The sequence below is a fragment of the Myodes glareolus genome, chromosome 12, assembly GCF_982192425.1.
Source record: "Myodes glareolus chromosome 12, mMyoGla1.1, whole genome shotgun sequence".
In the NCBI taxonomy this organism is placed as follows: domain Eukaryota; kingdom Metazoa; phylum Chordata; class Mammalia; order Rodentia; family Cricetidae; genus Myodes; species Myodes glareolus.
The window spans coordinates 18,665,559-18,688,349 of record NC_142037.1 but is presented as its reverse complement, the minus strand read 5'-3'; the positions used below and the strand labels follow the sequence as shown (position 1 = coordinate 18,688,349).

Genomic DNA, 22,791 nt, shown 5'->3' with positions numbered 1-22,791 from the left:
GGGAAGAAGAGGGGAGGGGGCGTGGCTGAGGGGGTGGGTCTGGGCCTGGAGAGTGAAAGCGAAAGCTGGGGCGACTAGCCCCGAGAGTCTAGAGCTAGCAGCTAGAGAAGCATGGCCAAGCTTTGTGGGGTTCGACTGAGTGGAGAAGCCCGTAAACAGGTAAATGGGAACCGAAGGCCAGAAAGGGTTGAGGAGTCCTTACGGAGCTAAAGCTGGGTGCTCCTGGGCACCAAGGCCTAGCGTGAGAACTCTTTCTTCAGGGCTTTCACTTCTACTCGGGGATTCCCTCTAGCCCTGCCCTCTAGCCAGTCTGTGCACTGAGCAGGGTCTTCAGGGAAAACTGGCACTGTGGGACAGGCATGAGCTACAGTTGGTGGGCACCCGGTTGGAGAGGGTGGGCTCTTATTCTTTACAACTGGACCCCCTAATCCGCGTCTGACTACTGTCTGTGCAGGTGGATGTCTTCAGACAAAACCTTTTCCAGGAGGTGAGTCTCTGGATCCAAGCGATTTGACCTTGGCACCGTGATCTAAGGGCCACAGCCTCTGAGTAACCCCCAGTTCCTCCTAGTTTTTGGCCTTTTCTAACCTTCCTGCTTACTCAAGGTGATCTCTACTGATTGGTTTCTACTCCTCGTAATCTGATCGCTCTTAGAACTCTTAACTGCTTTTGCCACTCCCCACCCCACCCTCTTTTGCCGAGAGGGAAAGATGGTGCCCAGAGCACCCACACTCCTACTTCTACCACCCATCAGATTGGGCAAGTCCCTTACGTTCCAGGTCTACAGTTTCCTCATTTGTGACTCGGTGATTTCTGAGGGCCTTCTTCTCATCCATCTCCGCGGACATCTTGTATGATTGTTTTTGTAACTCACAGGCTGATGACTTCCTCTCCACGTTCTTGCCACAGAAAATCCTATCCCTGAGTCAGCTCTTGCAGGTGAGTGATTTAAGACTCCTCTACTCCATGACCCGGCGACTTTCCACCACCTGTGCTCTGACAACTAGTGTCAGCATGCTGGGAACTTAGGCTGGTGTAAAGCCTGAGCCTGGACTGGGAGGGAGAGAGGAGGGAATGGAGAGAGGGCTCTGACTGGTGAGGGGAGGAGGCTGGGCAGTGCCTAAGAATAAATTCTGCAGGAGGATTTCCTCAATGTGACTGACCTCTCCTCCCTCCGGGCTCCTCTGGACATCCCCATCCCAGATCCCCCACCCAAGGACGATGAGGTAAGGCATTCAGTGCGCAGAGCTTGTGGACCATAAGCCAGTGGAAATGACACCGCTGTAGCCTCCATGAGTTCCCTAAAGTTGCTTTTCTCCTTTTGCCTTAGATGGAAACAGACAAGCAGGAGAAGAAAGATGGTAATGGAGAGCTGGGTGACCGGGAGGGAAACCGGTGCGTTGATGTGGAGTAACACAGTCTGTCTGCATCTTTTTCATAGTCCCTAAGTGTGGCTTTCTCCCTGGGAATGAGAAGCTTCTGGCCCTGCTTGCTTTGATTAAACCAGAAGTCTGGACTCTCAAAGAGAAATGCATTCTGGTAAGCCAGGAAACTGGAGGATGTGGGAAGAAAAGCAAGGCAAAAGCTATGTTCAATTCAGAGCTTTCATCTAGAGACCTAGTATTGAATAAGGAAACTTGCTTTTTTTTTTTTTTTTTTTGGATTTTTCGAGACAGGGTTTCTCTGTAGTTTTTGGTGCCTGTCCTGGAACTAGCTCTTGTAGACCAGGCTGGCCTCGAACTCACAGGGATTCGCCTGCCTCTGCCTCCCGAGTGCTGGGATTAAAGGCGTGCGCCACCACCGCCCGGCTGGAAACTTGCTTTTGTGTCTTGGATTTACGTGTGTTTGTGTGTGTGTGTGTGAATTGTGTGTGCACACATAGGTGTGTGTAGGTGTTTTCAATTGTGTATATGTTTGAAGGCCAAAGGTCAACATTTGGAGGGTTTTTTTTTTGAGGCATGGTTTCACTGCACTTGGAGCTTGCTGTTTTAGCCGTCCTGTCACCAGAGAGCCTCCAGGATCTGCCAACTTTACCACCACCAATTCCAACACTGGGGTTACAGTGTACTCCACTCTGCCCTGCTTCTATGTGTATGCTAAGAATTGGAATGCAAGTCCTCATGTATTCGTGTGCGCACAGCAAGCACCTTACCTGTTGTCCTCTCCCTTTGGGTTTAGATATCCTTTGTTTTTCTCATTTGACACCTGTGTGGTATCATAATGGTAGCTCTAAAAATGAGAGCCTGTGCTATAGCTACCTCTGTAATCTCAGCCTATGATATTAGGTACACAATGTAGGTGATATGATACAGTGAGTTGGTTTAAAAACTTGAACCCTAGAAAGAATCTAGATTCAAATCCTGATTCTGTCATTTATATAGCTCCCTTAGACATTCTGTGACTCACTTGTTTCTTGTGTTAAATGGTACAGTCAGGGCTGGAGAGATGTCTCAGTGGTTAAGAGCACTCACTGCTCTTCCAAAGGTCCTGAGTTCAATTCCCAACACCCACATGGCAGCTCACAACTTTCTGATGGATGCTGTCATCTCATGTGCAGATGTAAGTGTATGCAAAATACACTTAATCTACATAAATAAATAAATAAGTCTAAGAAACGAGACCAAGTTTTAAAATAAATAAATAGTACAGTCAGACTGTAGGCTTTGGGAGATTGACAGTGATTAGATGAGATCAGTAATTTATAATCTGACACCTAGCACGTAGTAAGTGCTCAGTTAGACATAGCTAACTGTTATTAAGAAGTTATTAAGAAGTGGCATGATAGGGAGGCAGAGGCGGAAGGAGCCTGTGAAGTCAAGGCCTGCCTGGTCTACATATGGAGCGCCAAGACATCCAGGACTACGTAGAGAAACCCTGTCTCAACAAACAATCAAACAGAAGAATTGTTCATCTTGCTATGGAAAGGAGAGATGGCTCAGAGGTTAAGAGAACTGCTAGTTGGGCATGGTGGTATGTATCTTTAATCCCAGCACTCGGGAGGCAGAGGCAGGTGATCTCAGTGAGTCCTGGGCCAGCCTGGTCTGCAGAGCGAGTTCCAGGACAGCCAGAGCTACACAGAGAAACTGTGTCTTGAAAACACCAGAAAGAAAGAAAAAGAGCACTGGTTGCTCTTCCAGAGGACCCAAGTTTGATTTCTAGCACCCACATGGCAGCTCACAGCCATCTGTAACTCCAGTTCCAGGGTTTTTTGTTTGTTTGTTTGTTTGTTTTGGCCTTATGTGGGCCCCAGGAATGCACGTGGTACGTAGCTAGGCATGAAGCCAAAATACCCATACACATAAAGAGTAAAATAATAGTTTTTTGAGAAGTGGCATAATGAGATTCTAGTCGGATTGTTGAGTGAGTGCTCTTTTTAACACAGGTAATCACATGGATCCAGCACCTGATCCCCAAGATTGAGGATGGGAATGATTTTGGGGTGGCAGTTCAGGTAAGAATCGGTGACTGAAGACAGAGTGGGAAGAGACTTGTGGGTGAGGGACGGGAGCGAGGCATAAACTAGGAAGTCGAAAGGAGAGGGAATGGTAAAGGGGGAGATGAAGGATTTTCTTTGCTTCTTATGTCTCTGTAGGAGAAGGTTCTGGAGAGAGTGAATGCTGTCAAGACCAAAGTAGAAGCCTTCCAGACAACCATTTCCAAGTGAGAACAGCCACAAGACCACAGGGACCTACAGAGACATTGCCGTAGGATTCTCAAAACGAGGCAGATCTGTCGGGATGATAGCAGACTGAGGGGTGGGGTGTGTGTGCCTGTACATCTCCTTTAACACATGCATTCCTTGCTCACAGGTACTTCTCAGAACGTGGGGACGCTGTAGCCAAAGCCTCCAAGGAGACCCATGTAGTGAGTGCATAGTCCAGCATTTTAGCTGAGGCTAGCCAGGGGTGGAATTGAGGTGGGGAGAAGAGATCCTCTTTGTTTTGTTTTTGACTCGCACAGTGTGGAAAATATTGTTCCAGAAAGCAAAACTGATTAGGGCTCCAACATCCTTGACCCTTTTCCTTATTTAATTCTGTGTTTGTTGGAGCTTATCTTCCAGTTAATCTTTTCTTTATTTGAGAACACAAAATTAATGTCCCAATCTCCGCTGACGCTGACTCAGTTTTGTTTCCTACTTCCCAGATGGATTACCGGGCCTTGGTGCATGAGCGAGATGAAGCAGCCTACGGGGTACTCAGGGCCATGGTGCTGGACCTGAGGGCCTTCTATGTGAGTGTGGAGTAAGCTCCTGAGGGAAGTGGATGGAAGGCGATGGGAAGCCAAGAACCTAACTCTGTTGTTCTGGTCTTCCTCCAGGCTGAGCTTTATCATATCATCAGCAGCAACCTCGAGAAAATTGTCAACCCAAAGGGTGAAGAAAAGCCATCTATGTACTGAGCTAAGGATTAGAAGGAAAATAAATGACTTATACTTTATGTAGATTACCTCTGTTGTTCTTTTAGAGATCATTTATTGAGTTCCTCAGAGAAAGGTGACTGTGGAAGTGAAAATGGAGAGGGTTGGTTGGGGGATGGCTCAGCGTTTAAGAGCACTAGCTGTTCTTCCAGAGGACCCAGGCTAGATTCCTATGACCCACACAGTAGCAAGTAACTGTCGTAACTCCAGTTCCAAGGGATCCGACACCCTGCTTTGACCTCTGCAGGCACCAGACATGCACATAAGTGCACAGGCACATGTGCAAGCAAACACCCTTACACATGAAATAAAAACAAAGAATTACAAAAGAAAATGGGAGAGGGTGCCAGGAAAGTGAGGTTGGTGTGTTCTTACCAGTTCCTTCTGAAGAACAGGGTAGAGCAGGGCATGGTGAGTATGCCTTCAATCTCAGCACTTGGGAGGCAGAGGTAAGTGGATCTCAAGTTCAGGGCACCCTGGTTACACAGTAAGTTGAAAAGGAACAGGGTAGAAGTTTGCATTCCTTTTCAGCTATGCAGGTAACCCGTAGTTTGGAATGTCACAAAGGTATTTCCATCCGATTTTACCATGATAAAAGGTATATTGGGCAAAGCTGTTGGAGGGGGCATTAGGCTTTGGATAAACAGGGAAGCTTTATGGCTTTATGTGGGAATTAAGAACAGTTGTAGAGTTGAAAACAAGCTTGGAGGGCAAATGAGATCCTGAGATTTTTCAGTGCTGGCAGAGAGGAAGGTCTTAAAAAGGCATTAAATGAGAACATGTTACCATCCATGGGCATTATTTGGGGTGTGGGAGTTGCCTTTTTATCTTTTGCCCTCCCCCAATCAATTTCTGTTTTTACATCTGTTGAGATTTGGGTATTTTTCTTGTTTTTTTTTAAATTTTTTTAAAAATTGTGTATGTACATGTGTGTGTGCATGTGTGCATGTATTCCATGTGTGTGCTGGTGCCTATAAAGACCTGAAGATAGCGCTGGATCCCCTGAAGCTGTAGTTCACAGGTGCCTGTGAGCCCCCTGATAGGGGTGCTAGAAGCAGAAGTTTTGAAGTTGTGTCTTGACTGCTGAGTTAGCTCTCCAGTCATGGTTTTTTTTTAATATTTTATTTATTTATTATGTATACAATATTCTGTGTGTGTGTCTGCCTGCAGGCCAGAAGAGGGCGTCAGATCTCATTTCAGATGGTCGTGAGCCACCATGTGGTTGCTGGGAATTGAACTCAGGAAGAGCAGGCAATGCTCTTAACCGCTGAGCCATCTCTCCAGCTCCCTCCAGTCATGTTTTTTGAGACTGTTTTTGGACAAGTTTTTTCATAGCCAAGGCTGGCCTCAAAGGCACCGTGTGGCTAATGCTAACTTGAACTCTTGTTCCCCTGCCTCCACCCTCTGAGTGATGGGATTGCAGTTTAGGATTCACTTCTGAGGCGGTGGAGGCCTCTGCTGTGTGGCCGGTTATAGACTCCAAGGGACGTTTAAATTCAAGCTCGTGCCCTGTTTTAAAATATGTCAAAAGAATCTGCTGCATTCTTATCAGTTTCAGTTTGGAATTCAGTGCACATAATTTATCCTTAAAGGGTTGTTGACTTGTACTTTGCCTTAAAGGTGCTGCACTACATTAAGGAAGCCAAAGGCCAGCGCTTAAGGTTAGGAAGGCTTGGCTTCTGGTTATCTGTGGCGCAGGCCCACTCCTATAGTTGGAGCAAGGCGAACGGGTTTTTTGTTTGTTTTGTTTTTAGTTTTTCAAGACAGGATTTCTCTGTGTAGCTTTGAATCCTGTCCAGGAACTCATTTTGTAGACCAGGCTGGCTTTGAACTCACAGAGATCCGCCTGCCTCTGCCTCCCAAGTGTTGGGATTAAAGGCATACGCCACCACTGCCTGGCTAAGGCGAACAGTTTTGTCCCCAAATTTCTCCAGAACACCCAGCTAGGGGCCAGCCCTCCAACCTAGCTGTCTGCCCAAAGCCTTAAGGTTCAGAAAGAGCTGGTAAACCGGCTAAACCAACCTGCAATAACCCACACAAATTGGAACAGGGTGTGATGGCGGGGTCTGTAAACCTAGGGTTTTCACTTGAGATATGGAGGCAGAAGCAACCGTGAGTTTGAGGTCGGCCTAGGCCGAGACTTTGTCTTCCCTCCTTAGAACAAAACAAAATCCAAAGTATAAACCGGGTAGTTTAGCTAATAAGCTTTTGCCTGATGCGTTCTTTTCAGTTCGCTTTAGGCCAAGGCAAGCCAAGACAAATTTTAAAATTCTTGATTGGACGAATTTAGAACGTCTTGTCCTATCAGAGAGCACTATGGAGGCGGAGCTTATATGAGGACGATCCGGAGCAGGTCTGCGAGCAAGTGCGCCTGCCCGGGAGTGTTTAGAGGAGGCGGGGCTCGGTTCCTCAGGTAGTTTCTGGACCGAATTCTGGATCGTGTTGAGGGCAGGTGTTAGAGGCAACTTAGACCTAAGTGTGGAGGCACAACTCGCTTGCCGTGGTTGGGAAGCCACACTGGTTGGGGTTCTGCGTGCCGAGAGGCACGGTTCGCTATGGGGGAGGTGGAGATTTCCGCCCGGGCCTACGGGAAGATGTGCCTGCACGCCTCCCGGTACCCATACGCTGCTGTCAACGGGTTGTTGCTGGCTCCCGCGCCGCGGTCGGGAGAATGCCTCTGCCTCACCGACTGTGTGCCCCTCTTCCACAGCCACCTGGCCCTTTCCGTCATGCTGGAGGTTGCGCTCAATCAGGTGTGGCCTCGAGAACCCCGCCCCCATCCCTACTCACCGCCCTCCCCAGCCCCCATTCTTTAGGACCCTCAGCCTAAATGCATGCTCGACCCTCTGTCCTCAGTATGCACCCACAGAACCTGAATCATTGATTTATTTACTGATGGCCCATTTCTCACGACAGGTGGATGTGTGGGGTGCACAGGCCGGTCTGGTAGTAGCTGGGTACTACCACGCCAATGCAGCTTTGGACGATCAGAGGTAGGTTGGGTAGCTCGGGTCGAGAAGGCAGATGATTGTGGCAGGTGTGGGTGAGGTGCAGATAGGCAGACCAGCGTCATTCCTTTTATTTTTTTCTTTAATCAAGTGAGTACTGGAGTAAGAAAATACCAGAGATGAATATGGCCGTCAAAGGTTCCTGCAGTGGAGGTGGGACATAACAGTCTGGTGCTTCCCAGGTTCTGTAAGAACTGAGGAAGTGCGACTAGCGACTTAAAAAGCCCACCACTTTTAAACCGGTATGTGGTGGTGCTTGCCTTTAATCCCAGCACTCTGGGGAGCAGAGACAGGCAGATCTCTGTGAGTTCCAGCCTGGTTTACAGAGGGAGATCCAGGACAGCCAGGGATACAGAGAAAACCTTGCCTCGAAGGGGAAAAAAAAAAAAAAAAAAGAAAGAAAGAAAAGAAAGCTCACCACTTTATAAATATATACTACAGACTACAGACAAAATCAAAATACATTTGATTTTGATATGGACTAAGATCTACTGTAATTTGCTTTCCCTCCCCGAACTTAATACTTTTGATGTTCCATCTCAAGGTCTAGCTCATCTTAAAAAAAAATAACCATATGTGTGTGTGTGTGTGTGTGTGTGTGTGTGTGTGTGTATATATATATATATATATATATATATATATATATATATATATATATATATTTGTGTAGCTCTGGCTGTCTTGGAACTAACTCTGTAGATCAGGCTGACCTCAAACTCAGTGATTCACCTGCCTCTGCCTCCTGAGTGCTGGGATTAAAGGTGTGTACCACGATGCCCAGCTAAAAATAATGTTTTGTTTTTGTTTTTTTAGTGGAAAGAAGAAAAAATATTTATTTAATATGGCCATACTAGAAAGAGGACAAAGCCCCAGTGAGACACTGCTACTCTTCCCAAGTCTGACTTCTGGGTCACGAAGAGAGATTAAAGTTTTAAGAGAGGGACAAGGGTATGCGTATCTAGGCAGGCAGGAGCAAGGTGTGGCCTTGCCCAACACTGACCCATCTTTAGGTGTCTGACAAGTTGTTAGAGCTGTGTGAAATCTCTCAAAGCTGGATGCTTGCAGTAAGAAGGTGGGAGAGCCCCTGAAGGCCCATCGTTGTACGTGAACACCAAGCAATGTCATCTGGGTCTGTTTTGGTCATGGTAGCCAGTTGATACAGAGGAAATCGGGGTTCTCTCTTGGGTTTTTTTAGTGTTATTAATAAAAGAATTTTAAAAACTTAAGAACAGTTTTATTAGAGTTGAAAAGACCCAGAGCAAGCAAACTGCTTTTAAGTCATACCCGTGTGAAACCAGCATGGAGGCCAGAATTGTTGCAGAGAAGCAGTGGATGCCGAGTTGTAGAGAAAGGAAGCCCAAAGTGTCAGAAAAGGCACTTAGGTTCTGGCCAACATCCAAAGAAACAAAAAAAAGTTTTGCCTTTCTGATTCAGGCCTCAGAGAGTTGGGTAGACCCAGCAAAACTTCATGGTGGCTCCTAGGGACTGCCTAAATTATTGTATCAGCATATAAAGCAAATGGTTCCACTGTGGCATTTTCATACATACTTCTGTTTGTTTTTCACGACAGGGTTTCTCTGTGTAGCCCTCACCGTCCTGGAACTCCCTGTAGACCAAGCTGGCCTCAAACTCACAGAGATTTGCCTGCCTCTGCCTCCTGAGGGCTGGGATTAAAGGTGTGCGCCACCCCCAGATCATATTTTATTTTTATGTGCATTGGTGTTTTGCCTGCATATATATGTGTGGGGGTGCCAGATCTCCTGGCACCGGAATTACAGACAACTGTGAGCTGCCAAATGGGTACTGGAACCCTGGTCCTCTGGAAAAGCAACCAGTGCTCTTAACCCCTGAGCCATCTCTCCAGCCCCCATATTTTTATTATTAACTGTCCTTCCCCTAGTACCCTACCCAGTTCCTCTTCTCCACTTTTGCTGATCCCTATCTTCCCACCCAGTAAATTATTTTTGTGGTCTGCCCTTACTGTATACATCACGTTATATTTATATACCACATGCATGCAGTGCCCCAAGAGGCCAGAAGAGGACGTTGAATCCCCTGGGACTGGTCGTAAACTGCCATGTGGATGCTGAGATTCAAACCTAAGTCCTCCGGAAGAGTAGTTAGTACTCTTAACCCGAGCCATTGATTCAGCCCTCTTGGTTTTAATTTGGATGATTAAGGCAAATTGCCTTCCTCAAAGCCTACTTTAGATTTCCACTCTCATCAGCAGAATCTGAGCACGTTTCCCACAGCGTTCAAGCATCAAGCAGTCGTGCATCAAGCAGGCCCCACACTCCCAGGACAGCTGCGGGGGGAAAGGCTACAGCTGTGCGCATCTGTGAGACCTGGGAGGAGACCTGGGTCTGCCCTCAGTTGGCTCCTCACTCCTCTGATCTTCCCCCTACACAGCCCCGGGATTCTGGCCTTGAAAATCGCCGGGCGAATTGCAGAATTCTTCCCTGATGCAGTGCTTATTATGGTGAGACTTGGGCTTTCCAGTGGGGAGGTGGAGAGGAAGTGGGGAGGGCATCTTGAGACTCTCACCCCTTTATCCTCTCAGCTGGATAATAAGAAATTGGTGACTCGGCCTCGTGTACCTCCAGTCATTGTCCTGGAGAACCAAGGTCTTCGATGGGTGCCCAAGGACAAGAACTTGTGAGTGCCCCACTACCTCCATCGCTTCTTGGAAGTCCAAGGCTCCCCAGGCCTCCTTTGTCCTTGGTCCTGCCCTGTGGCTTCTTTAGACATAATTCTTTAAGTCTGGGTCTGGCCCCACTGTTTGGCCTCCATGGTTGCTTTGCTTTAATTTCAGAGTGATGTGGAGAGACTGGGAAGAGTCAAGACAGATGGTGGGAGCTCTGCTGGAGGGCCAGGCCCACCACCACCTTGTGGACTTTGACTGCCATCTTGATGACATTCGGCAGGACTGGACCAACCAGCAGCTTAACACTCAGATCTCCCAGTGGAGCGGTCCCACCAGTGGAAATGCCTGAACCAGAGGGTCAGAGTACAATAAAGAGATAGGCTGCTGGGCAACCATATATTTATTGTGTTTGGGAGGCAGAATAAGGGGGAAACCCCAGCAGGAAGAAGATTGGGTACAGTCTATAATTCCTGGTGAAGAGCAGGAAGGTCTCTATTGTACCCCATCACAGAATGAGAGAGGGGGCTCAATAGATCATTCCCTTTGTTTCTCCACGGGGCTTCTTGAGCTTCTCAAAGTTCTTCAGGATGATGTCGTATAACACAGCCTATAGGATCATGGTGGAGTGGTGGAGGTCAGCCACCGGCCCCCAGTGGCTCTATGTCCTAGTTCTAGCTTTGGAAAGGCTGATCTTGTCATCCTCCATCCCAAGTCTGCTTGGTCAGAAACTGGATGGCCTGAGACAGGTGCTTCTGCCCACCCCTGCCCTCCTCTCCCCTTCTCACATAAGCATTACGGATCTCCATGACCATCAGCCGGATGTCCTGGTACTCTGCCTCGTCCAGCTCGTGCACCAGCTGCCGATAATCACCCTGCAGAAACCCAGCGTTAGGCCCGGCTTGAAATGTGTCTTCCCCAGCTTAACCTGACCTGGGCCTCACCTACCACGTGGGGCTGTTTGGCTGCTTTGGCCACTGCGTCGCCCCTCTCTGAGAAGTACCTGTGGGAAGTGGAAGCAGTGTGCATGGAGTAGGGAACAAAAGGAAGCAGCCCAGACCTATCCCCAAAGGCAGAGTGAGCTGGGGGTGTGGTGGCCAGGCAACTCACTTAGAGATTTGAGTGTGGAAGCCCTCCAGCTTGGTGTGAAGGCTGGTCATCAGCTCAAACACCTTCTCCTGGGAAAGAAAGAAGTGTGAAGGAAGCATGGGCTACCCGGGAAGGCTGTGTAGGATTGAGGGGCGGTGCTCTTACCTGGACAGCCACTCCAAAGTTATTCCCATCCTCTATCCGAGGTATCTGTAGTTGCAGCCAGGTAGTGACCTTGGTGCAAAGGAAGGTATCGGGTTTATTACCACCTCCCTTCCTTCCCCTCCATATACACATCCCAAGTCCCAGGTTCCTATTCTTCCCTTGTCTGCCCACAGTGGATGGAGGAGTGCCAGGTCCATGCTGAGCCCAAGGCTGGCTCACTTGCTCTGCCCTCTCCTATGTACCATTGTCCTAATTGGCTGGGACCAAGAGGACAATGCTGAAGCATGGATGAAAGCAGAACTCACCAGATTGAGTTGCTCAATGACATCCTTGATCTCAGGCTTTAGGCGCTGCAGGAGAACCACAATCTTCTCATTGCAGTTCACTGGGCCACAGGGAGGACCTAGAGTGTGCAATGGGTCAGTTAATAATCGAGCTTCTGAGGGCTAGAAAGCGGAGTGTAGAAGGCAAGCGGGAAGTTGGGAGACACAAGCCTGTCTCTGCCTGGGTTCAGGTACCTTTTTCTTCATCTTCCCCTTTCTTCTTCTCATCCTTCTCTTCCTTCTGTGGGGAGGAAGTCAGGACTGAGGCCGGGTTTTCTCTATGGTTGGCCCACCTCCCAGGTCTCCCAGCTTGCCTCCTGTTGCTTCTTCCGCTCCTCCTTCTCTTTCTCCTTGACTGGATCAGGTATGGGGATGTCCAATGGAGCCTTCAGATTGCTCAGGTTGGCTTCATTGAGATCTGGCTCCTAGTGGTAGAGCTGGAGATGAGGGTGTTCCTCTCATCTCATCACACCCTCATCCCAGGCCCCCTCTTGAGTCCCTGCAGGACCCTGTACCTTTAAGAATGCATCCAGCTCTGCGATCTTCTTGGGAAAATAGCTCCCAAGCAGGTTTTCTGTCTGTATGAGGTGGTGGAGGAAGATGGGGTCATAATCAAATGCCCTTTCCTAGTGAAGTAAGGGCTCACACCGCCCAACAAGGAAGGGCGCAGCAGTAGCAGCTGGACAGGGTTGCCGATGACTGTAGGTCTTACCTTGCTACACAGGTCTTCGCGGAACACATCCACCTGTAGGGTACAGGCAACCCTTCAGAAACCTAGCTTTAGGGCCACTTCATTTGAGGGCAGTTCCCTTTTGGGAATAGAGGAGTGGATCCCTCTAAGGCCACTCCTGAAGAGAGATGGGTCCCTCCCTGTGTAGGGTGGTCTCAGGTGGTGTGGTAGTTTTCAGCACACCTCATCTGGGGAGAGTTCAGTGGATCCCCATGGGGGCTGGATTTGGGGAGAACATCCCTTAGGTCACCAGAGTTGTGTAAGGAGAGATAAGAAAGCCCTCTGACCGGGCGTGGTACACCATGCACGCCTTTAACACCAGCACTGGAGAGGTAAAGTCAGGTGGGTCTCTGTGATTTCGATCGAGCCCAGCCTGATCTACATAAAGAGTTTCGGACAGCCGGGGCTACATAATAAAGAGACCCTGTCTCGAACAAAACAAAACCCTAAGCCAGTGGGCAAAGGCAGGGAGCAGGCGTATGTCCTTCCTGAACTGAGTCAAAGATCTCGAAGTGGCCGGGGCAAGTCCCTTTCCCTGTCTCTGCGTGTAGTCCGGGCCCCAAGCCAGGAGACTTCACACTTGCTCTCGGCTTCATTTCACCCCACTGGACCACAGCCGCCTCACCTACTCCCAGCGGATCAGGTGCTTCTGGCTGCAGGCTAGGGAGCAGACCCCCGACTCAGATGTGGGGGCTAGGAGCTGATCCCCGGAACCCTGGTCCGCTCCGAGCCACGCCTCTCTAATGCCTCTCATCCGAACTCGAACCCGCAGCACTTACCTTGGCTTGGGCTTCAGGATGGACCCTCAGTGTGGCCATGGTCGGAGCGGGCGGGGGGCTAAGTGCCGCACGAGGAACCAGGAGTGGGCAGCGGGAAGGGAAAGCGAAAGCAGAGCTCGAAACCTGCACAGTCTTCCTTGGCTTGGGGAGTGGAGGGACTGGAGGAGGCGGGGACAGCCTGAGGGGCGGGGGCTCCTCCAGCAGCCCGAGAAGCGCTTCCGCCCAGCACTCGGGGCTCTCCCCCTCGGCGCCCAGGCCCGCCTCCCAGAGCCCGCCTGCCAGCGCCAGCACCTCTGCCCCTTCCCACCCCTTCCCACCCCCGCCTTCCATTTCCGGTCGCCCCCTACTTCTACTAGGGCCAGGGCAGTAATAAGCCTTACTTGGAGGTTTTAAGTCTTTTCTGATTTGGAGCAAGACCTGGTCTCTTCTCTCCTTGCCGGAATGGTCCCTTGATTTCGCCAGCATACTCCTGCTCACCAAACGACCACGCTGAGACACTGGCACTATCCTTTTCCGCACAAAACCATTGTGGCACACTCTATTACCCTATGAACCATCCCCCGACAGCAGGGAGTCAGGTCTTTATGATAAAACCCAAAAACCTTTCTTTCACAATCACCTGTCCCCTTCCAGTTGACGGTCTGTTGCTTTCCACACTCACTCATTACACAAGCAAATACTTGTAGGTAGTGTTTATTCCAGGTCAAGGGCTCAGCCCTTGGGAAACCTGCAACACTCTTCCCTCAATGTCCTCACTCATTTTGGATGTCAATTTTTCAGAGAGAATTTCCCACCGTCATCTTTCAGAAAGTACCTTCCCTGTCCAGTTTCTTACAAGCCGTCCTGTTTCAGTACCTCGCAGCACCCGCGACTCTGACATTAGCCATTTTTGTTTTTGAGAGGGGATAATATAGTGGTTTGAACAGGGTCAGACAAGCTTTTTCTGTAAGGGGTTGGTGATGGCTAGTTAGGTTTGAGAAGTGTTACTATGTCTGTAGCAGCTCAACTCTGGTACTGCAAGAGGCAAGCAGCCCATGGAATGAATTAGTGTGGGTGAGTTTCAATAAAACCTAACTTATGGACCCGAGATTTTGAGTTACATGTAATTTTCACACGTCACTTTTATTTTTTTCAACTTTTATTTATTTTTTTTAATGTTGATCAAAAACCAGGCTTGGAGCCAGGAGGTGGTGGCACAGGTCTTTAATCCCAGCATTCTGGAAGCAGAGGCAGGTGGACCTCCAAGTTGGAGGCCAGCCTGGTCTATAGAACGAGTTCCAGGACAGCCAGGGCTACACAGAGAAGCCCTGTCTGGAAAAATAAAAAACAAACAAACAAAAAATGGTGGATGATGGGAGGTGGCTCAGTGGTTAAGAGAACTGGCTGCTCTTCCAGAGTGCTTCTGATCAGTTCTCATTGATCAGACACATGGCAGCTCACAACTGCCTGTAACTCCAGTTCCCGAGGATCCAATGCCTTCTCTGACCTCCATGGATATGTTCACACGCACACATACAGTAAAAACACCTATGCATATTAAAAAAATTCACAATAGGAACACTACTGAACTTATCTCACTGGGATGTTGTGGGGGTTAAAACTGTCTGTGTGCATGTGTACATGAGAGTGCATGCACACACATGAATCTATGGAAGCCATGTGTGTGTATGTACATGAGAGTACATGCATACACATGAATCCATGAAAGCTAGAGGTGAATGGTGTCTTCCTCGCCCCTCCCTCATCTCACTTATTGAAAAAAGGCTCTCATACCAACCCGGAGCTCACCCCTAAGCTACACTAGCTGGTTAGCAACCTCCAGGAATTTTCCTGCTTCTGCCTCTGCTGTACCGGGATGATAGATGCATGCTGCCAGCCCAGCTTATTACCTGGGCTCTGAATAACCAAACTCTGGTCCCTAGGCTAGCACAGCAAGCACTGCATCCGCCGAACCATTCCCCTGGCCTCTAAATGTATTCATTTATATAAGTAATACATACACTCTTAGAACAGGGCCTGACGTGAACAAGCACCATCAAGCGTTTGCTACTTGTGTGTTTCTCTTTTGCTTTTTCCAGAGCTAATCTGCTTCTGAGCAGCAGAAGCCTTGTTTGTTTTGCTCACACGGCACAGAACTATGCCTGGTTTAACACACCTTTGTGAAATGAATGAGTGTGCCATCCTTATGAGACAGAGGTAGGGAAGGTCCTGGCATGAGCTGCCCAGATAGGCAGGCTCCTAAGGAAATCAGGAGTCTGTGACGGAGGCAGGAAAAAAACGAAGTAACCAGGTTGGAGATGAAGCATCTGCCAACGGAAAGGTTATAAACACACCTAAGGGCAATTACCGGCCTCGGTAGAACCATCCCTTGACATCACGGGTCCAGAAAGCTGGAAGTCTGCAGACTAGGAAACCCAAAAGAAAGTCAAGTACAAGAAAACACATTCAAGGTCAACGACATTCAGGGAATGATGAGGAGGGAACGCAAGCATCTATCAGATTATTCTCTTACCCCTCCCACCCTCTCTAGACCTGACAAGAACAAGAAGAGCCAGAGCCAGGCCTAGTATGCTTTTATTTCTTTCAGTTATGTTTGCGGATTGAGCGGGCTCGGGGGAAAAGCCCATGGCCTGGGATCCCAGGAGACCAGGGCTGGTGGTACCAGCTACCATAGGTAAGGTACCAGGCAAACGTGCCTACTGCTGCGCCCACCACCTTGTGGGTATACTGATGGAAGTAGATGACGGTGCAGAGCAGCAAGAAGTTCCAGAGGCCCAGCAATAGCACATTGAGTAGGAAAACAAGGCGCAGGGGGGCCCCAGCTGGTAGCCCGTGGGCCAGGTACTTGGCAAATACAGCGGCTTCCTCAGCCATGAGGAGGCAGCAGAAGGTGAGCAGGAAGGTGTGGGAGGAGACAGTGTAGCCTCGCCACTGGTGGCCGGCTGCCAGGCAGCTCCTGCGGTCAGGCAACTCATGCAGCAGTAGGCCCTGGGGCAGAGGCTCGAAGCAGGAACCGGTCAGGTCCTCGATGAGTAGGAAGGCCCGGCCGGCCCCCCGCCAGACAGCTGCCCCCACCACCAGTCGGCTCAGGTGCCTGGCCGTCACTGCCACGCGTCGTGTAGCCAGGAACACCACCAGCAACACAAAACCCCCCAAGAAGGTACATGTCCAGCCCCATGCTGAATTCACAAACTTTCTGTGGACAGAAAGAGGGAAAGCAAGTTGAGCCCCAGTCCTATCTCCCTACCTTGATCTGTGTTCCACACCCCACCACTAGTTCTCTTTCCAACCCCCACCATTTCCACATTGCCCGGCTCCTTAGAGGACCACTGACATTCTAGGGTCCACATTTCCTTTCAGTTCTTTCCTTCCCTTGCACCCCGAGGCTCTGTTCCTCTCCTCCTCCCTTTTCTCCCCCGACCTTCTCAACCTCCTAGCCTATTTTTAGTGTTCCGACTGGCAACAGAACAGAGAGGCCTGGAGAAGGAAGCTGGGATCTGAGAGTATAGGGAGCCAGCTCCCGTGGACTCCAGTGGACTCACATGTTGAAGAAGTTGCCGTGGCTAGCGAAGATCGTCCGGGAGTTGACATGAAACTGCAGAAGGGGCCCAAAGATGACCACTGCTGCCAACCAAGCGTGGTAGAGGCGCCGTAAGCAGGGGCTGCCGAGGAGGCGCGCGGCTTGTTCACTTCCAAAATACAGTAAGGCAGAGGCCACCCAGAGCAGCGCCTTGACCAGGCATCCGAGCAGTGCTCGGACTCGGGTCCCGGCCCCCGACCCTGCCCCCACCATCGGTCCCCGGTCCATGTTCCCTCCCCTCCCCACTAACTGCTTGCTCCGCTGGGAGGCTGAGGAGGGGCTAATACTCATCCCCCTCGGACAAGGATAGGCAGTGACAGGTGTGGTAGACACAGGGCAGAGCCCTGCTGGCAGCTGGCAGACAGGGAAGGGGGGCAGTAGTGGGCCAGTTGGAGGGCTGACAGTCAGCATGGTCCTGGGCCTTGGGTGTGTGGAAGTGTGTCCTGACACAGCCTGTGTCCTTTCCCGTTAGCTTTGGGTTCTCAGTTCCAGCCACATTCCAGTTCATGTCTCAGGGCAAGCAAGGCTTGCTTCTCAGAGCTGTCCTTGTCCACAGTCAGCTCGTGTCTGCTTGTCTTCTTTTGGCCAGCTGAAGCCCAGGTACCTTCATCTCAGCTCTACCTTGTTTTCCTCCACAGAGAACCTCGGATGCCAGTGTTAGGCAGGGTTCTCTAGAGGAGCAGAGCAGATGGAATCGATCTGAATGAAGAGGGAGTTTTACTAGAGTGGCTTTCAGGCTGTGTCTGCCTCATGTCAACAATAATTATCTCCTTACGGAAAGGCTACCAGACAGGCAGTTTTTCAGTCCATGAGGCTGGATGGCTCAGCTGGTCTTTGGTCTGTGTGAGAGTCCCCGAGAAGTAGGTTCTGATACCTGGGAAAGAATGCCTCGGCATCATCAGGATAGATGAACTTGCCAGGGAGAGTGATGGCAAGCCGGCGAAAGGCGAAAGCTTTCTTCTTCCACGTCCTTTAACGTGGGCTGCCACCAAAAGGTGTGGACCAGGTTTACGGTGGTTCGTCTAACCCCAAAAATTCAGATTTGGGGTGAATCTTCTTGCCTCAAATTAACCAATCAAGACAAATTCCTCACAGGTGTGCCCAACTGCTTCTGTTTTAGTTCATTCCAGATGTAGTCGAGTTGACAACCAAGATTAGCCATCATAAGGCATTAACACAAACCAGCAGAGTTTATCTTTTCCCCAAATGTGGGTCCTTCTCTTGGGCTCTGAGAGCAGTGAGGTGTGTACACAGTTTGGTGTCATAGGCAGGTCATGGGAGTCGATTCACTGGGGTAGTCATAGTTATGGTGACCCTAGCAGCTTAGCTAGGCTCCTGCTCCTATCCCAGCATCACCTAGTCAAGTCCACTACCACTGAACTGTACCCCAGTATCCTCCCTAGTCAAGCACACTACCACTGAAGTGTACCCCAGTATTCTAGTCAAGTACATTACCACTGAACTGTACCCCAGTATCCTCCCTAGTCAAGCACGCTATCACTGAACTGTACCCCAGTATTCTAGTCAAACACACTACCATTGAACTGTACCCCAGTGTCCTCCCTAGTCAAGTACACTACCACTGAACTGTACCCCAGTATCACCTAGTCAAGTACACTACCACTGAACTGTACCCCAGTATCCTCCCTTCTTTTTCTCTCCTCCTCCTCCTCCTTTGGGGGCAGGCAGGGTCTCATGTTTCCCAGACTGGCCTCAAACTTTCTACATAACCAAAAAGACCCTGAACTTCTGATCCTCCTGCTTCTACCTCCTTCCTGAGGGTTGAGTGCTGGATAACAAGTATGTACCACTATGCTCATTAAAATTTTTTTAATTACTGTGTGTGTGTGTGTGTGTTTGTGTATGAGAGATGTGGGGATGGAGGACATACAGAGGACCACTTTTGGGAATCAGTTCTTTCCTTCCATTGGGTTCTGGGAATCAAACTCAAGTTTTCAGGGACACACAACAAGCCCTTTAGCCACTGGGCCATTTGGCCAGACTACTGGAGGTGGGATCCAGAGAAACTGGGCTATGTCTCCAGCCCTTTTATTTCTTCCTGTTTCTCTTTTCTTTTCTTTCTTTTTCTTTTTTTAGAATCTTATCCCTAGTCCTGGCTAGCCTGAAATTGTGATAGCCCCCCAAGTGCACCACCACACCCAGTCCAATATGCTTTTAAGCTTTGAAGGTCTTTTATTGGTCATTTATAACATCTTTGTAAAAAAAATTTTAAATTTAGCTAAAAAAAATTTAAATCTGGGTGTGGTGGTGCACTCCGTTAATCCCAGCCCTCTGGAAGCAGAGGCAGGCTGATCTCTGAGTTTGAGGCCAGCCTGGCCTACATAGTGATTTTCAGGACAGCCAGGCCTACATAGAGAAACTCTGTCTCAAATAACTAATAAATAAATAAATAATAACAATAAAAACCAGACATGGTGTCATGTTTTTTTAATTACAGCACTTGGGAATTCAAGGCAGGAGGATCAACTCAAGTTCATTCCAGCCTGATCTACCTAGTGAATTCCAGGCTAGCCTGGGCTACAGTGAGGCTGTCTCAAAAAACACTAAAACAACAAACCCCCAAACAAAAAGATCCCCAAACATCAAAACCAACAACAAATACTTCTAGAGACCATAGTTATTTTTTCCCCTCTGGAATTAAATTTCTATTATTATTGTTTTTTTATTTTTTTTAAAAGGAGCTCTGGTAAAGTTTTATTAAAGGAAAACTTTTTACTTTTCACCAGTCTGTTCTGGCATGCTTCTAATAATGTCAGAATCACCTGGGTCAATGATGGCCAGTGTGCATACTCTGTAGTATTTTCTACACGCTGTGCCCAACTCACACTGTAGTGATGCCACTGTAGTGATGGACACCAGTTTTAGCCAACATGGCATAATATTCTATTTCAGATTTCCTCAAGGCGGGGCAGTTGTTGGCGAGGATCACCAATTTCGCTTTGCCCTGTCTGATCATCTTCAGAGTCTGTTTGTATCCCAGCACGTACTTCCCACTTTTCATAACAAGCTGGAGCCGAGAGTTGATCGACTCCAGAGACTTTTTCGTCTTTTTTGCGGCCACCATCTTCCTGCCTTAGGTGCGGGACGGGCCCCAATCAAGACCAGCTGCCAAGATGGCCGGGGAGCGAGAAAGGCTTTTGGTTTTTTTTGAGACAGGGTGTCTCTGTAGCTTTAGAACTTGTCCTGGCACATTATTTATTTATTTTTACTTTATGTGCACTGTATTGTAACTATTTTTTTAATTTTATTAAATATATATATATATATATATATGTATATGTATATAGTATTGTGCCTGCATGTGTGCTTTTATGCCAGAAGAGGGCACCAGATCTCATTACAGATGGTTGTGAGCCACCATGTGGTTGCTGGGAATTGAACTCAGGATCTCTGGGAGAATGGCCTGTGCACTTAACCTCTGAGCTATCTCTCCAGCCCATACTGTAACTATTAATAGTACTATTTATATTTATTCATAACAAGACTGTATGATGTCTCGAATGATATTCTGTGGGTCTTTGGAAATACTAACAATTTTTTCTTTAGATTTGGAACCCTGGAATATAGGTTCACCATAGGGGTAAAATGACAGAGAAGGACTAACCTAGTTAGGGTTTTCAAATTCACACAGCTTAGAGTCATCTGAGAGGAAAACCTCAGTCAAGGAATCGCCTAGATCAGCTTGTTTTGTGGACATGACTGTGGGGGATTGTCTAGAAAATAAAGGCAGGAGGGCCCAGCTCACTTTGGGCAACACCATTCCCTGTGCAGGTGCTCCAATTATGGAAAATAGCTAAACATGAACCAGGTAACGAGCCAGGGCCGTCCCGCCATGGCTCCTGCCTTGACTTCCTCAGTGATGGGCTGCTCCTTGGAGTGTGAGCCAAATAACTCTTTCCCCCTGTAAGCTACTTTTCATTAAGTGTTGTTTTTATTTTAAGGATGTTTTGGATCATGTATGTTCCTGCAACACTGTGTGTCTGGTGCCCATGGAGGCCAGAAAAAGGTGTTTGCTCTCTTAGAACTGGAGTTACAAGTGATTGTGAGCTTTGTGTGGGTGCTTAGAGAATTGAACCCAGACAGTCTAGAAGAGCAGCCTGCACTCCTAACCACTGATCCTGGTCAGAAGTTGAGCACAATAAAAAGACAGTAGGCAAAGGAGCTAAAGTATACACAAGGGAAAACATGTTCGTTTTCTTTTTTGTTGTTTGGTTTTTGGTATGGTTTTGTCTTGTTAGAGACAGGCTCTCTACATGAGAGCCCAGGCTGCCTTCAAACTGCTCCGTAGCGAGGACCTTTAACTGTGATCCTTCTCCTCTGCTTCCACCTCTTAAGCGCTGAGATTAGAGGCAAATGCCACCAAACCCACTTTAATTTGGTGATGGGAAGTAACCCAGGGCTGCCTTCTCAGCTCTGGATAGTTTTCAATTATTTTACTTCTATTTATTGTGTGGACACATACACAGTGTGTGCTGGTCAGAGGACAACTTTTCGGAGTTGGGTCTCTCCTATGGGTTTCAGGTGTCGAACTAAGATCAATAGCAGGTTTAGTGTTGTCAGTTAAAGGCAAGCTGCTTTGGGACAGGTGTAGTGGTAAGTGTCTGCCATCTTTGCTAGAGGACCGAGAGAGCACTAGTGTTCAAGGCCAGCCCAACACTTCTGTGCCGTTAAAGTCTATGACCACCTCTTCCGATGCATACTCAGTTTAAAAGCTGCCTCAAAGAGCAAGACGTGTGAGGAAAGACCTAGACCGCAGTGTGTGAAGAATGCCATCTCCTCTGACTTCGATGGCTCTCAGACTTGTGGTTCTTTTTCTTAGAGATTTATTTATTATGTATACAGTGTTCTGCCTGCACATATGACTGCAGGCCAGAAGAGGGCACCAGATCTCATAATGAATGGTTGTGACCCGCCATGTTTGTGCTGGAAACTGAATTCGGGTCCTTTAGAAGAGCAGCCAGCGCTCTTAACTGCTGAGCTATCACTCCAGGCCCCATCTTGGGTTCCTTTATTACACTTATTTGTGTGTCTGTGGGTGCTCAGTGAGAGGACAGTTTCTGAAAATCAGTTCCTTCCCACCACATGGACTACAGGCATCAGGCTCAGCTTTCAGTCTTGTTGCAGGTGCCGTCACTGGGTGAGCCATCTTGCTAGCCTAAGGAACTTGGGTTGTGAGCGGGCTGGTTGGTGCTGCTCAGGTCCTCTGCGTACGGAGCAGCTCCAGAGCAGAGGTGACACGGGTATGCCTGAGCTTTAACAGAAAATGTGCTCATCGTCTGCTGCCTCCAGGTCTACATGATGCAAAGTTTCTGTGTTGGAGAGGAAAGACTTTTACAAGCCTTAATAAATGCTGTAGATTTTCACTCACTTGAGTCATCCGAGAAGTGTCTTCTTCTAGAGAGTAGCACACTTTCTGTAGAAACTTTCATTTTGGTTTTCTGAGACAGGTTCTCATGTAGCAGTCTAGACTCAAGCTGATTATGAGGCTGAAGATAACCTTCAACTTCTGATCCTTTTGTCCTCACTTCTGAGTACTGAGATTACAGTATGTGTCACCACACCCATTTAAAAAACTGTTTCCTTGAAGTGAGATGACAACAGAGCTCAGACGGAAAAGGGGAGAGTGACACACTGAGCCAGTTTCCCACAGACAGTTTATTGGGAAAACCAAAGCCAGTGAAAAGGTGAGAGGTCCTGTTTTAACCTCTCTTGTTGAAGCTGCTGCCACCAGCAATGATAGGATCCAATGGCAAGGAGGGCCATATAGAGCTTCTGGAGACTCCTACATCTCAGACCATAGTCTCTTAACCCCAAAGTCTAATTATGAGAAAAGACTCACCCCAGGAGGGTGCTAAAGAAACAGCTCTACCCACCCTGTCCTCCTTCAAAGATCTCAGGAAGAAAGGCCAGTATACTTAGCCCTGATTGGCCAATCTAATCCTCAGTGTGAAGACCTGGGCAAAGGGCAATGCTGATGGGTCTATTCAGACCTCAGGGATCTACACTATGAGCCAATATCTAACATTGGAACATGATTCA

General features: G+C 48.5%; 5 protein-coding genes across 7 annotated transcripts; 2 read left to right on the top strand and 3 right to left on the bottom strand.

Moving 5' to 3' along the window:
- Window positions 1-13: 13 nt before the first annotated feature.
- On the top strand, window positions 14-4,436 carry Psme2 (proteasome activator subunit 2). The gene is made up of 11 exons (XM_048444146.3): window positions 14-159; window positions 455-487; window positions 877-939; window positions 1,140-1,226; window positions 1,331-1,361; window positions 1,442-1,539; window positions 3,383-3,451; window positions 3,593-3,660; window positions 3,810-3,864; window positions 4,144-4,230; window positions 4,318-4,436. Exons 1-11 carry the CDS (start codon window positions 112-114, stop codon window positions 4,396-4,398), a joined length of 720 nt encoding a protein of 239 aa, XP_048300103.1. The 5' UTR covers window positions 14-111; the 3' UTR covers window positions 4,399-4,436.
- Window positions 4,437-6,749: 2,313 nt separating this feature from the next.
- Emc9 (ER membrane protein complex subunit 9) lies at window positions 6,750-10,460 on the top strand. Of its 2 annotated transcripts, none has more exons than XM_087912051.1 (5): window positions 6,750-7,169; window positions 7,333-7,409; window positions 9,685-9,903; window positions 9,985-10,079; window positions 10,237-10,460. In XM_087912051.1, the coding sequence occupies exons 1-5, from the start codon at window positions 7,088-7,090 to the stop codon at window positions 10,415-10,417; spliced, it is 654 nt and encodes a 217-aa protein (XP_087768177.1). In that variant the 5' UTR covers window positions 6,750-7,087; the 3' UTR covers window positions 10,418-10,460. The 2 variants fall into 2 exon arrangements, with proteins under 2 accessions (XP_087768177.1, XP_048300133.1); XM_048444176.3 differs by having other exon boundaries at window positions 6,758-7,169; window positions 9,834-9,903.
- On the bottom strand, window positions 10,451-13,309 carry Psme1 (proteasome activator subunit 1). 2 transcript variants are annotated; one of them, XM_048444161.3, is made up of 11 exons: window positions 13,152-13,309; window positions 12,355-12,387; window positions 12,158-12,220; window positions 11,957-12,067; window positions 11,838-11,883; window positions 11,625-11,722; window positions 11,320-11,388; window positions 11,176-11,243; window positions 11,014-11,068; window positions 10,854-10,940; window positions 10,451-10,675 (listed from the first exon to the last, which is right to left on the bottom strand). In XM_048444161.3, exons 1-11 carry the CDS (start codon window positions 13,188-13,190, stop codon window positions 10,595-10,597), a joined length of 750 nt encoding a protein of 249 aa, XP_048300118.1. In that variant the 5' UTR covers window positions 13,191-13,309; the 3' UTR covers window positions 10,451-10,594. The 2 variants fall into 2 exon arrangements, with proteins under 2 accessions (XP_048300118.1, XP_085554661.1); XM_085698535.2 differs by lacking the exon at window positions 10,451-10,675 and having other exon boundaries at window positions 10,749-10,940.
- Window positions 13,310-15,709: 2,400 nt separating this feature from the next.
- Window positions 15,710-17,355, bottom strand: Fitm1 (fat storage inducing transmembrane protein 1). Its single transcript, XM_048445285.3, has 2 exons — window positions 16,694-17,355; window positions 15,710-16,347 (listed from the first exon to the last, which is right to left on the bottom strand). Exons 1-2 carry the CDS (start codon window positions 17,140-17,142, stop codon window positions 15,735-15,737), a joined length of 1,062 nt encoding a protein of 353 aa, XP_048301242.3. The 5' UTR covers window positions 17,143-17,355; the 3' UTR covers window positions 15,710-15,734.
- A 2,078-nt stretch (window positions 17,356-19,433) lies between these two features.
- LOC125403700 (large ribosomal subunit protein eL30) lies at window positions 19,434-19,891 on the bottom strand. Its single transcript, XM_048439266.3, is given in 2 exon segments — window positions 19,434-19,575; window positions 19,577-19,891. Coding segments are annotated over 2 exon segments (351 nt in total). The 5' UTR covers window positions 19,817-19,891; the 3' UTR covers window positions 19,434-19,464.
- Between the last annotated feature and the right edge of the window lie 2,900 nt (window positions 19,892-22,791).

Coding starts and splice junctions, on each gene's coding strand:
- Emc9 (XM_087912051.1), top strand. CDS start 7,088: ATGCCTCTGCCTCACCGACTGTGTGCCCCTCTTCCACAGCCACCTGGC. Junction 7,170..7,332: donor TGGAGGTTGCGCTCAATCAG/GTGTGGCCTCGA, acceptor TTCTCACGACAG/GTGGATGTGTGGGGTGCACA. Junction 10,080..10,236: donor GTGCCCAAGGACAAGAACTT/GTGAGTGCCCCA, acceptor CTTTAATTTCAG/AGTGATGTGGAGAGACTGGG.
- Fitm1 (XM_048445285.3), bottom strand. CDS start 17,142: ATGCTGACTGTCAGCCCTCCAACTGGCCCACTACTGCCCCCCTTCCCT. Junction 16,348..16,693: donor CACGGCAACTTCTTCAACAT/GTGAGTCCACTG, acceptor TTCTGTCCACAG/AAAGTTTGTGAATTCAGCAT.
- Psme2 (XM_048444146.3), top strand. CDS start 112: ATGGCCAAGCTTTGTGGGGTTCGACTGAGTGGAGAAGCCCGTAAACAG. Junction 160..454: donor GTGGAGAAGCCCGTAAACAG/GTAAATGGGAAC, acceptor CTGTCTGTGCAG/GTGGATGTCTTCAGACAAAA. Junction 1,540..3,382: donor TCAAAGAGAAATGCATTCTG/GTAAGCCAGGAA, acceptor TTTTTAACACAG/GTAATCACATGGATCCAGCA.
- Psme1 (XM_085698535.2), bottom strand. CDS start 13,190: ATGGCCACACTGAGGGTCCATCCTGAAGCCCAAGCCAAG. Junction 12,388..13,151: donor ATCCTGAAGCCCAAGCCAAG/GTAAGTGCTGCG, acceptor TGTACCCTACAG/GTGGATGTGTTCCGCGAAGA. Junction 11,244..11,319: donor ACTTTGGAGTGGCTGTCCAG/GTAAGAGCACCG, acceptor TTTCTTTCCCAG/GAGAAGGTGTTTGAGCTGAT.